This window comes from Macrobrachium nipponense, chromosome 46 (assembly GCF_015104395.2).
Source record: "Macrobrachium nipponense isolate FS-2020 chromosome 46, ASM1510439v2, whole genome shotgun sequence".
In the NCBI taxonomy this organism is placed as follows: domain Eukaryota; kingdom Metazoa; phylum Arthropoda; class Malacostraca; order Decapoda; family Palaemonidae; genus Macrobrachium; species Macrobrachium nipponense.
Window position 1 is genome coordinate 10,380,861 of NC_061106.1, and position 13,054 is coordinate 10,393,914.

A 13,054-nucleotide genomic window follows, 5' to 3' on the forward strand; every position below is an offset into this window, starting at 1 on the left:
ATACTCAATTCTAATTTATTTCAAGTATAACATCTTGAAAGGAAATATTTATTGATATAAGTAAATAATCTGGCACCTGCATATGGCAATATTTCCGTAACGAATAATGAATTTACGAAACTATGCCAATAGTTCGTAGGTCGACTTACATATATGGCTGAATCTAAATTTCCTTCTTCCTCTCATGATGTAGATCCTATGGTGTATTTACCTATTGAAGACACAGTTTTGTTTAAATGTAGGAAACATATCATTGGTTCATATCCTTTTAGTAATCACTGTACTTCTCCTAAGTGCAACCTGGTCTGCAGACCATTTATGTTCCATTGTATAATATAGGTATTGAAAATATTATTTTATAGCATTCAAGTTTTTTTTTATTACCAACTTGGATTTTTCTAATAATTTATTAAGTGTGTGATGCACAAGCAACCTTTTTCATGGGTGCCCAAATCAGTAGTTTTTATACTACATAAAATTTCTTATTATGTTTGTTAAACCATCTTTTGTTTTGTTTTTGTTATTATTACACAATTCAAAGAAACAATCATTACATCCACATGTTTTACCATGTACGTATATTTCTTGTTTCATTTGTTTTTCTTGTACCAATTACTGGTGATGGGTACATAAGTTCTTCTCCCTTGACTTAATCATTGTTCTCTATGGTATGGTTCTCTGCTTCTTCAGTGTTTTGGATATCTACTTCCAAATGTTTTACTATTATTTTAGGAGATAAAGGTATATTCTTAGCTTGTTTTTGTTTTCTTCATATCCTTTACCTTTGGTTTAACCAATGTTTTTTCTAATAACAGTTGGTTTCTTTGATTTGGGTGGTGTTCTCTCTACAGGTCTTTTTTTTTTTATCTTTAATTTCTAGTCCATCACAAATTTCCCCTCCTCTTTCTGAACTAGTAGTATCTTCTTATGCTCCTATTTGAATTAATATTTCAAATTAATTTTATTAAATATTATCCATACCATTTGTTACCGGTTACTTTAATCGTTACCATTTAGTTTTTCTGCAAAGGATTACTTTCTTCTTGAGATTTACTGCCTGTACTGTAACTTTAATTTCATTTAAAAGTTAGCTTAATACTTAGGGAGCATGATTAAGGTCATATTTAGTGTTCAAACCCTGTTAGTAAGCATTTATTAGCATTTTGAGAAACCGTGCCAAACTTACGCAATTATTCCCCTTGCGGGAGGGGATCTGGAACCTAACTTCACATATGTTTGGGGTATTATTGTAAACCCAATCCCAGCTCTATCTTTTTCTATTTATCAGGTCCAATAAAAATTACCAAAAGTGGAAAATTCCATAAATATAAATCAAATGAATATGTAAAGATATATAGGACTCTTGGACTCAAACCTGGTAACAAATTCCTGGGGTTTCAAGGTCCCAAATCAAGAGGGAGGAGTCAGCGAAGGGGAGTGTAACAGCAGGCGGGAGTTTAGCCAGGGGCAAGAAGGAACCAGATAGAATCTTTGGTGTCACCAGCGGAGTCACCAGCAGAGAACTACTGCACTCAAATGACACTGGAAAAACCTTCTTCTCTCCCTTCTTTTTTCCAGCAAACCTTACTCACTCTTCAGATGGATAGACCAGGCACTCAGATCACAGGCTAAATTGATTGCAATGATACCTACAGCATGAGACACATAAGGTATGGGGGGTCAACCTAATATGAGTGCCTAAGGTTTACAGGTTTCCTTCACAAGCAGTTGTAAATTAGGAGTTGCATGATGAAATCAAAATGCAAAATGTAGGTGATCAGGCAGAGCTCAGAAGACGTCTATACGTGACAATGGCCGAAAGCAAAGTGAAGTTCAGACCAACAGGTAGGCAGGGCTTCCCCACTACCATTGGTAGTTAACGACATTGATTCAAAGTTAAATGGCCGTTCCAGCTCGCATTCACAAATTAAATCCTATGTAAAGACCAAAGGTTTGTATTTGTGTAGGTAATATAACTTTGGGCAGAAAAAAATCATTATAACTTTACCCTGAGATGTTCCTTTTGACCATGTGCTCCATTATACTGTTCAACATTCTGATTGGCCTGTGTCAACAGGGTTTGCACTTCAACTGCACTTCGACCCTCCAGTAAAAATACCTGAAAATATCTAAAGTTCAGACAAATACTATATAATGTATATTTAAAGCTAAATTTACATACTTATCTTGTCTTTAATACAGCAAACAGTAGTACTGTAAAACAAAACACCTATCACATACAGCAACCTTTGAACCAATACTTCATAACTGAGTAATGTTGACCACTACATTTATTAACCTCTTTGCCACTGAGACGTACACATGTACGTCTTTTACGGTCTAGTAATAAAAGACCACAATGTGCGCTTGTACGTCTTTCATCCCTCATAGAAAAGCAAAGCTGTTTTCTTAAGCTGGGACAGGTTTCAGACATAGTAGTGTATACTAGAGTTGCTGAAGCTCCACCTACAATTCATTCTAGCCAATGAATGTCCGATGGACATCATGACATCATGCATTCCTGGATTAGACACCCTGGCTTGGATTGGTTAAGGGTGGGGAAGTTAATTAGAAGGGATGGGTTCACCGGGCAACACAGGTCTTTCCCCAGAAATAGATTTTTCCTTCGTCAAAATCCCTTTTCTGGGTTCGACCTGTGTTCGCCAGTGAAAAGTTATCAGAGAATTCCCATCCAAGCTTACCGTTATATCAAACAGTCTATAATGAAACCTAAAGTTCATTTAAAAATAAATTTACTTATTTGCTAATTACACTAAGACTTAAATTATGACTTAGAACTAGTAACAGCATGGCAATATAATGCACTTAAGTATGGTATCTAGAGCAAAACCAGGGTATGTACAGACAGGTGCATACAATAAACATGGCCCCAACATTATATATACATGTCCAGTGGCAGGATAACGTCCAAACCCTCACGACCCAGTGGAGAGAGGTTTTGTGGGGAATACGAGCGAGGCAGGCAGGAGGGAGAGAGTATTAAGGAAAAATAAAGGATAAATGGGTAAGGAGAAGATTGACAAGATTCATTATTCAGGGGGAGACTATGCTCCCTGCAGCGATTGCTGGGAATTTAAGGGTTTCTAAGTTTTTGAGATAGTGGCGCTTAAAAACTGCTGGAGATTTCCAACTCGTATACCTCTTCAGGTCTTCGAAATTCATATTGTGAAAATAACTAATAGAGGTAGCCACTGCTCGGATATCGTGGACGTGTGGGACTGAATCCTGATTGGCCTGTTTAATAAAGTAGAGTATTTGTTGTCTAATACCTTTAAGAGAAATCGTACTACCTTTCTCTCTAATGAAAAGGGGGCCTGAAGATTTTTCGGACGTTCTGGCTAAGAAGGATTTAAGAATAGTGACAGGGCACAATCAAGTGTCCTGTGTCAGAGGGATGATTTTCCATGGAGCCCATCTGTTTTTGTGGGTCCTCATTTTTAGCCAAGAACCTCCGATCTGGGGATAGTAATACTTTACCCAACGGGAGGAAATCTATATGGTCTGGATTCCTAGATAGAGCCGAGAGTTCAGATAATCTGGCACCTGAGGCCATAGCCATTAGGAATAGAGTCTTTCTGAGCAGAGTTATATAGGAGCATTGGTGTCTGGGGCTAGGCTAATTTGAGTACGTCGTTCAAAAACCAAGAGACCGTATGAGGCCAGTCTATTGGTCTCAAACGGGCACATGCTCTTGGAATGGAGGAGAAGTATGCATCTGACAAGTTAATATTAAAGCCAACCTGAAAAATCTTCTTTAAGCTGACTTGATTGTGTAATGGTACTAGCAGCTAGGCTTTGGGCTCAATAGAGTTCTAAAGAATGAAATTGCCAGATTCGTGGTCATTTTATGAGCAGCTGAGTCTTTTAGAAACTTAGACAACTTCTTGACTGCTGAATCATATTGCCTGAGCATTGATTCTCTTTTATCTGATTCTATAAATAAAATGTTAAGTGGATCGATACTAGCGTTCTTTTGGGCCGCAAACTTCCATGAAGTCCATAAAGTTAGGGCATTCAGAATTCTTGAGGAAGCTGACACAGTCTGAGTTTGTACTATCTGTGTCAGTTCTGGACGAGGGATCCTTTTGGGTTGGAGCTTCAACTCTAGAAGAAGCGAAAACCAATTGCTCTTTGGCCAGTTGGGTGCCACTAATGCTATTTGTCCCGTGAAAGATCTTAGCTTGTGCAGGACCTTCATCAGAAGATTCACAGGTGGAAACAGATAAATCTTCTGCCAATTGTTCCAATCTATGGTCATAAAATAGGTCTACTTGAATAGGCGAATAGGTCTACTTGAAGGTCCGGGATTTGATTGCAAATCCACCTAAATGACTTCTTGTCCAGGGACCACTGCGACTCCAGCGGGGTTGTCCTGGAAAGTGTGTCTGCAATAACATTCTTCACTCCTGCCAGGTGAGTTGCTGACAGGTGCCAATGATTTTTTGCCGCCAATGAAAATATTGCAATTAGCACGTGATTTAGATTGCTTGTCCTGGAGCCTCCTCTGTTTATGCAATGTACCACTACTAAGCTGTCCGAGACTATCCTTACATGACTGTTCCTTGCCGGAGTTAGTCGTTTTAGAGTCAGGAAAACTGCCATGGCTTCTAGAACATTGATGTGGAACTGGCGGAACATATCCAACCATGTTCCCTGTACTTTCTTGTATTGTGAATATCCTCCCCAGCCACTCAGTGACGTGTCTGTGTGGATGATCAGAGATGGTGGGGGGAGTTGCAGTGGTACTGACTTGGCCAGATTTCTGTATTTCGTCCATGGACGAAGCCTTTTTGTCAAAATGGGTGGAATCACTGAAACCTTGTCCCTAAGATTGATGTTGGCTCTCTTTCTCCAGACTCGATTGATGTCCTTTAATCTGACTTTTAATAGGACATCTGTTACTGATGCGAACTGTAGCGAACCTAGGATTCTCTCTTGGGTACGCCGAGACGCCTTTTTGTTCTTGAGGAACTGATTGGTAGCCGCTGCTATCTCTTTGGCCTTTTTGGGTGGAAGAGATAGCTTGTGTCTTATTTAGGTCCCATTGGATTCCCAACCATTGGCTGTCGATTTGTGGCCCTCTTCGATGCTGGTTGCCCAAATGAGCCAGTCGTCTAGATAAGCTACTAACATAACCCCTTGAGTTCTCAGTTCTTGTACTATTGTCTCTCCTAATTTGGTGAATATCCTGGGCGCGATGTTGAGCCCGAACGGCATGACTGAATGAGTAAGCCTTGTTTCCTAGCCTGAAGCCTAGGTACGGAGAGAAGTTCCTTGCTATTGGAACATGATAGTAAGCATCTGTAAGATCTATAGAGGTGGTGACGGCCCCACGGGGAAGTAAAGTCCGCACCTGCGAGACTGTCAACATGCGGAACTTGTCGCGAAGAATGAGTTGAGACGCGACAAGTCCAGAATCACTCTTCTTTTGTCCGAGTCCTTCTTTGGGACACTGAACAGACGTCCTTGGAATTTTAGCCCTTTCACTCTTTTTGTGGCCTGCTTCTGTAGGAGATCTTTGGTATACTTCACCAGGTCCGCCATTGGAATCTGATAAAATTTTATTGGCCAAGGGGGACCTATCTTCCATTTCCACCCCAGACCTTTGGAGACTATACTGTGGGCCCATGGACTGAAGGTCCAATGGTCCCGGAAGAGATACAATCTCCCTCCTACCTGCAGGCTCTCATTGGTTGGTTGCCGGTCTGTAACCTCTACCTCCTCGGAAACCTCTACCCCTTGGGCCGCCTCGTAGCCGGGAGCCACCTTTGGCCCTGCTACTACCCGCATGCCTGCTGTAGCTGCAAAATGAATCTCTAGCTTTGTAGGCGGGGTTAAAGGCTGGGGAGATTATAATATCTGTGGAGGTCGAAGGTTGTTGGGCCGGCGGAGTTTGCAGTAAGACAAACTGCTGTTGCGGCTGAGGCTTTGATGTCGAAGGTTTACCTACTTGAGGGACCGGAACCGCTTGAACGACTGTTTGTGGACAGGAGGCCTTGTAAGGATTGAATCTCCTTGGGCGTTTCTTGGGTCTGGTTTGATGTCCGGGGGTCTCAAACGTCCGCTTGAAGGGGAGTCCCCACCGGACCCGTAGGCTCTGGTTGGCTCTGGAAGCTTCTCAAGAGACGCTATCAACCTCTTCTTGTGGGAAAAGGTTTTCTCCCCAGATTGACGATTTTATTAGCCTATTAGGCTCATGCCTTATGGAGGCCTCTGCCAGGACATATTTCCTGCAAGCCCGCCTTGCCATCCCAAAGCCGAAGAGGTCTGACTGAAAAGTCTGTAGTAGACTTTTCGTCATAACCTGGAAGACTTGTTCGTCTTGATAGGTGGTAGCTAGTAACTCCGCCGTAGTGACGGAGTTGATAGATCGTGCCAGTCTCATCTTTGCCTCAAATTCCGCCTTAATAAAATGGTCCAAAATTTTAGGCAGCTTCTCAGAGAACAAAGTAGAACAATCCGGATCGAGTTTACCTACAGTAAATGTGGCCGGGGCTTCATTCCAGAATTCCCTATTTGCTGGGAAGAGAAGAGAGGTAGCCTCCATCTCTTTTAGTACCGGTAGGGGTTTGTCTTCTGCTATTGCTTGCAAAGTTAGTTCTGTACAGGGCGACAGAACCTGGACTGGGGTTCTCAACATTGGGTGAAGGTACCTTTGAGTGGCATCAACCTGGTGTTGACGCAGTCCCAGTCGGTGAGGGTGCGTGCCCAAACAGCTTGGGCTTGGTCCCTAGGGAAGATCACTGTCTCCTTTGGGACCTTGTCTACCCTAACTAGCGCTTGTTCTGCTAGTCTGACAAATCCGGGAAAGGGAAATTGGAGACCCGGCAAGAAGAGCTCAAAGTCCTCCAACGGACGGGTTCCGCACCCTTCAATTGTTAGCTTCCCATCCAAAAATGGGGCATGTAAAGCTAACTGCCATGGGTTGTTCTTATGGAATGGCGGTAGCTTTGACGCATCCGGCACTGACATAGCCAGCGCCGGGGATCCGGAGTGGAGAAATCCGGTCATCATATCTTCCAAGGGCTTGATCCTCTCGGCCACCAAAGATGTTATCGCCTGGCCAGAGATGTCAGAGCCGGAAGCAAGTCGTAACGACTCAAACCTCTCAACTACTGCTTCCCTAACCTTCGACAATAGAAGGTTAGCGAGCTTCTCGTGATCGAAGCCAGACTCCGTCGCCTTGGACTTGGCGGACTTGGCTCTCGACCCTTTGGAGGGGAGAGAATCCTTGGCAGCAGGCGACTTAGCCGACGAAGTCGACAGCTGTGGGGCCGGAGATGACTCAGTTGCCGCTGACGGAGCTGGTTTTGATCCCTTTGGCAGGGATTTTTTCATAGTTTTGATCTTGGGAATGACCGAAAGCGATCCTTCCAAAGTAGGGGTGGGCTTAGAGATGCCCAGGAAAGAAGAGGAAGAAGAAGGAGTAGGACTAAGGAAACTCCCTGCCTCACTTAACTCCCCACTTACCTCATCCCCAATGGCCATGGGTTCAGTGTGGATGCTGATGGCAGCCACTTCTCTTGCCATCAAGTCCTCCTGGTCCTCCGGAAGGGGCATCGTCTCCGCCCGAATGGCTTCTATTATAGGGGCTGCGACTTGCGCCTGAACAGACGTCGTGATGGGAACCCCTTGAACAGAAGGGTGGATCCCAGGCTGGTCATCCCAGCACAATACGGCTGTCCTGCCGACGCATTCCTCCCGAATGCCAGGATACCCAACGCCTCAAATCGGTCCTGGCGGTTTGGCGGACTTCATCAGCAGTCTGACAGAGAGGGGAATGAATTAACCCCTTTCCACTCAGGGGATAATACTTGTAAAACTTTCCAGTTTATCAAAAATATTTTATATCGAGGGTGTAGCCAAAGATTTTACTTACCTGCCTCATCCAAGAGAAAAAAGAGAAACACCATCTCGTAACAGACGGTGCACGCCTCCGGGTGCCAGACCATACCGCCGAATGGGACCGCGCAGTTAGCATGGAGTTGTGGCGAAAACACCTCATGACGTAGGTCTCGTCTAATTTTTTCAAAGGGTGACGGAGAGAGAACAATAGGAAACTGGATAGGTTGAGGCGGGAGCACCCTGGTGACTGGCAACGTACCTTCTGTAAATTGAAATACCAAATGAGTATCAGCCTCAGGGAAAAGCCGGAGCTAACTCCGGCTGGGGCATGCAACTTAAACTAGATAGTTGTTCAAGTTTTACTCACTAACCATTTTTCAATCACTGAATAAATTAAAAGAATATTTTAGATATAACTGCCTGCTCCCGATTTCACCGCTCCCTGGGTTCAATGTATGTCTGGTACTTGGGGTCTGATATCCGCCGGACCTGAGAAGAGGAAGGACCTCACCTCTATTATGGTTGGCCGGATCAGAAGGCTACGTATCAACGTAGACACATACCCGACTCATCTACTGTTCCCACTGGAGTGGGGGGGGGGGGAACCCCCAAGAATGGGAACTGAGCTATGGCAAGTTTCATGCAAGACTCCGGTAGCGGATGTGAGGGTTAGTCACTCTCTGTCGGTACCCGAGATGTTCACTGTATAGTCCCCAAAGCTTAGCCTACTCAACGTCTCATTTCTCCTTGTCTTAAGCCCTGCCTGCGGAACGGACCGAAGAGGCGGCGGATCAGGGAAAGGTAATTTCCATATCTGAACCTGCCTACCTCTATCGAAGGGGGAGCGAAACTCCTATCCCTAATCCGCGGCTAGGGGTCGACAACCGGAGAGAAAGACCATTGAGCGACGGAGCTGTATATGTACAATCCGAAGCGATGTCCGTCGGCTGGTGTGGTACTAGACCGCCGGAGGAGCCATTCACTCGGAGACATAAGAGCTTATATATAAATATCCCTACCCCACCTCACCCACCTTCTTCTTTCCCACATAAGTGAAAACTCGAGTGGCCATTCCTCCATAGGAGTACTAGTGCCGCGAGTTATAAGGGTTCGGACATGCAGATCCAGGAAGTAGGGGGAAGAGGGGGGGGGGGGGGGGGGAGAGAGTAGGTGGTATGTGGGGTGGTCGGCTGTGATCGCCTGGCCACCAACCCAGTCAGAGATGAACACCTATTGGGAGCGTGGGGGAAAGAGTGGCCTTTGTGACGGCTCTCTCCATGAGAGGGATTTTGGAAAGGAATCCTCTAATTGGCAGAAGACCTGTGAATAGTGGCTTCCACTCGCCTTGTACTTTATACCCGACACCCTTTGGGTGCTCGTGCGAGGGTAGTAACCTCAGCATACCATGCTAGCTTTTTTCTCTGGTATATTTAGAATCTATTTATACTTAGAAAAGTGAGCTACAGGAACTTTTCACCGGGCAACACAGGTCTTCCCCCAGAAATAGATTTTTCCTTCGTCAAAATCCCTTTATTAAATACATCCTTGACCTTAATGAATATTTTTTCCAAAGAGAACTTATAATCACATGAGTCAATAAAATGGGAAAGTAAACTCACTTTCCAAAGAAAACTTATAATCACATGAGTCAATAAAATGGAAAAGTAAACTCACAGTATGCCTGTTTGATTTTGTTGTTTAAAATCTATAAATCAGAAAGCTTTCGATGACCTGCATGGTCCTCCTTGTCAATCTGACTATAATTACAAAAAGTTGCTACATAAAACTTTTTTTTACTTATTTACAAATAGGTTATTACAGTAGTACCTCGAGATACGAAATTAATCCGTTCCGAGGCGGCCTTCGTATCATGAAGTTTTCGTATCTTGGACCACATTTTACGTGTAAAATGGGTCTAAATCCGTTCCAAGCCCTCCAAAAAACACCCAGTCAAGTAAATATTTCCAGGCCTAAAACACATGTCCTAGGGTTACGACGCCGAGAGTCCGAGGAAGAAATATGACTCCAAAAAGGCAATAAAATACTGTACATACTTGAGTAATATTCAACTGCATGTAATGTTCAACCCCCATTTTTACTGCATATATTAGGACTTTAGCATATGTCCCTTAGCAATAAGCCTAGCCTATGTTAGCGGTGGCTACTGTAGCCTAGTCTATGATTTCTGACATCTAAACCTAAGAATGCTAGCTTAGAATATACCAATAAAATGTATAAATAAATCAGGTATGTACTCATTTCAAATAATTAAATTAATTAATCATTAACTATAATACACAAACAACAAAAAAAAAAAAACCTTCCAATCGATTGTTTACATTCAGCTTTTACCCGTCTTACGAGTATCAAAGGAATGCCAAACAATCATTTTTCCTAGGACACAGTAAGCCATAAATTTTCATTAGTATCTCTCTTCAACTAATGAAACTACCAAACAGTATAATAACCATTCATTTCTATTCTTTATTCTATCTTTACCTAATGGAGATAGCGAGTTACTGACAGCTATAATGAAACATACGTATACGTAACGTAATAATAAAAACAGAAGAGGAATTTCTAAAAAATACGTATTTGTTGGCAGTCTGATTTATTTTATATTTTATATCTAATTCACAATTTTTTTATTAAATGTATTGCATGTACTCATTTCAATAATTATTAAGTACCATTACTATAATAAACAAACAAAAAAAGCTTCCAAACTTCTGTTTACATCCAGCACTTACGAGTATCGAACGATCGCCAAGCAATCACTTTGCACAGTAAGCCATCAAATTTTCATTATCTCTCTTCAACTACTGAAACTACCAAACATTATATAACCATTACATTCTATTCTTTATTCTATCTTTACTGTTTTTTTTATTAAATGTATTGCATGAAAAAGTTTTTTAATTTACAGCATCCTTTTACCAACAGAATATGATATTGTTAGTATACAATAAAGTTTTGTCACATAAGTACATTACTGGCAGATAGTATACGTAGCTTACGTCTCTGACGTCACGACAGAATTTAAAACTCGCGGCACACGTGACAGGAGGTCAGGTGATCTAACTTACCCGCCACTGGTGGCGGGTGTAAGAACCAATCCCCCTTTCTTGTCAGATTTTCTCTTCCACCTGTCTCCTGAGGGGAGGCTGGGAGGGCCATCAATCGTATATATCTGCCAGGTGAGTATGTACAAAAATGATATTGTTATGATACGTAAAAGTTTGTTGTTAGTACTTAACTGGCCGATATCGTAAATAAAGTGCTTATTTTCTGAAGTCCGACAGAATTTCAAAAACTTCCGGCACACGCAGTGGTCGGCCAGGGGGTTGGTTAGTACCCATTCCCGCCGCTGGGAGGCGGGTATCAGGAACCATTCCCATTTTCTATTCATAATTTTTATTTCCACTGTCCCTGAGGGGAGGTGGGTGGTACTTGATTATATATATCTGCCAGTTAAGTATGAACAAACTTTATTGTATCATAACAATATCATTTTGTTCATGAAACTTACCTGTCAGATATATATATAGCTGAATCCCACCGTTGGAGGTGGGAAGGGACAGAATAGAAGGATTTTGGGAAACAAATGCATGCAGATGATTTACATCTTGGTTCCACCTGTTAGCATAGCTGACTTTGTGATTACTGTCACCCAAGTCTGCTTCTGCTTTACTAGAGTTGCCAGCGAGGTAGGTAGAGACCTATGAAGCTGGTGCACTCCAGATGATCTGTCAACGGGGCCGTGACCACAATGTGACTAGACCATATTGACCATACCATGAGGGCTAAGAAGTAAAATAAATATATATATATATATATATATATATATATATATATATATATTATATATATATATATATATATATATATATATATATATATATATATATATATATATATATATATATTATATATATATATATATATATCACCACCTGACCAACCTAGCCAAAGTTAAGGTGTTTTAACTAAGGCTTAGAGTTAAGAAGTCGCCATTGGCGGCGACTCATTAACTAAATTAAGAGCTCTTCCTAACCATTTTAACTACAGGATAGGGTGAAGTGGTACTTCTTGCCCCAAGATTGTGTCTGCAGACACGTATGGCCCTAGCGAGCAGCAGATCTCATATGCAGTCTTCACGTCCCGCAGGAGTGTGAAGCGAACACAGAGTTACTTCGCTAGAATGTGGTACTCAGTATGTTACCGAGTGCCATGCTCTGTTGAAATGCTTCCGAGGCCACGCCCTCACCTCGTGAGCATTCAGATCAAAAGATTTCAAATCTTTGTGCAAAACAACAAATGAAGGAGCCTTTTTGAAAGAACTCCTTAACACTAAAGCCAGGGTGTTCTTTGATATGGGCAAGTCTGGTCCTTTTTCGGAGCACTGCAGATTGTCCGAAGGACTTAGACTTTCTTTAGCTTTATGTAGATAAAACTTGAGAGACCCGACAGGGCACAGGACTCTCTCTGGCTCTTGCCCAATAACTTTTGCCATCCCTTGATTCCAAGCTCCTGGCCCAAGGACTAGACGGGTTTCCATTCTTAGGCCACAACGGAAGGTTTAGCGAACACACCGCATTGTGTTCCCTAAAGCCAAAACTTCTGGCGATGGCTTAAAACCTCACTAACCCTCTTTGTCGTATCTAGAGTGGTTAGAAAATAGGCCTTTCTGGTCACGTGCAAGAAGTTAACCAAAAGGAGAGGTTCGAAATGCTCTGACATCAAGAACTTCAGACTACGTCTAAGTTCCATATAGAAAGCTTCAATCTGGACATGCACAGTCAGTCCGTCTGTACTAAAGTCAGGTGACCGACCAGTTGACCAGTCAGACGAATCAAGGACAGCAAGGCTGTACCCTGAAGACCATAAGGCACTATTCTTCGCTGAAGGATGAGTGTCTGGACTGCCTGGGCAATTCAAGCTAAGCAAACCTTGGGGGTGTATCAACGCAACCCAACGTCGTTAGCGAATCAACTCCTGAGCAACTCCTGACTGAGCTTCTGGTGCCAGGAGAAAGGAGCGAGGAGCAAAAAGGCGATTCAGTCCCGAAGGACGAATGCCTGACAGTCCAACCTGGTCTCATGTAAAACAATCATCGGGGGTGTATAAACGCAACCGACTTCGTCAACAAGAAACTCAGGGCTACTATATGTCGCCTGATCTCGCACGA

General features: G+C 42.7%; 1 protein-coding gene across 1 annotated transcript in view; it reads right to left on the reverse strand.

Annotated features, from left to right (window-relative positions):
* LOC135214633 (MAU2 chromatid cohesion factor homolog) overlaps positions 1 to 13,054 on the reverse strand; it is a 171,914-nt gene that overhangs the window by 1,405 nt on the left and 157,455 nt on the right. The window contains exon 4 of the mRNA XM_064248969.1: positions 2,009 to 2,119. Coding sequence (XP_064105039.1) covers positions 2,009 to 2,119 — 111 coding nt within the window. The remainder of the gene's footprint in view (positions 1 to 2,008; positions 2,120 to 13,054) is intronic.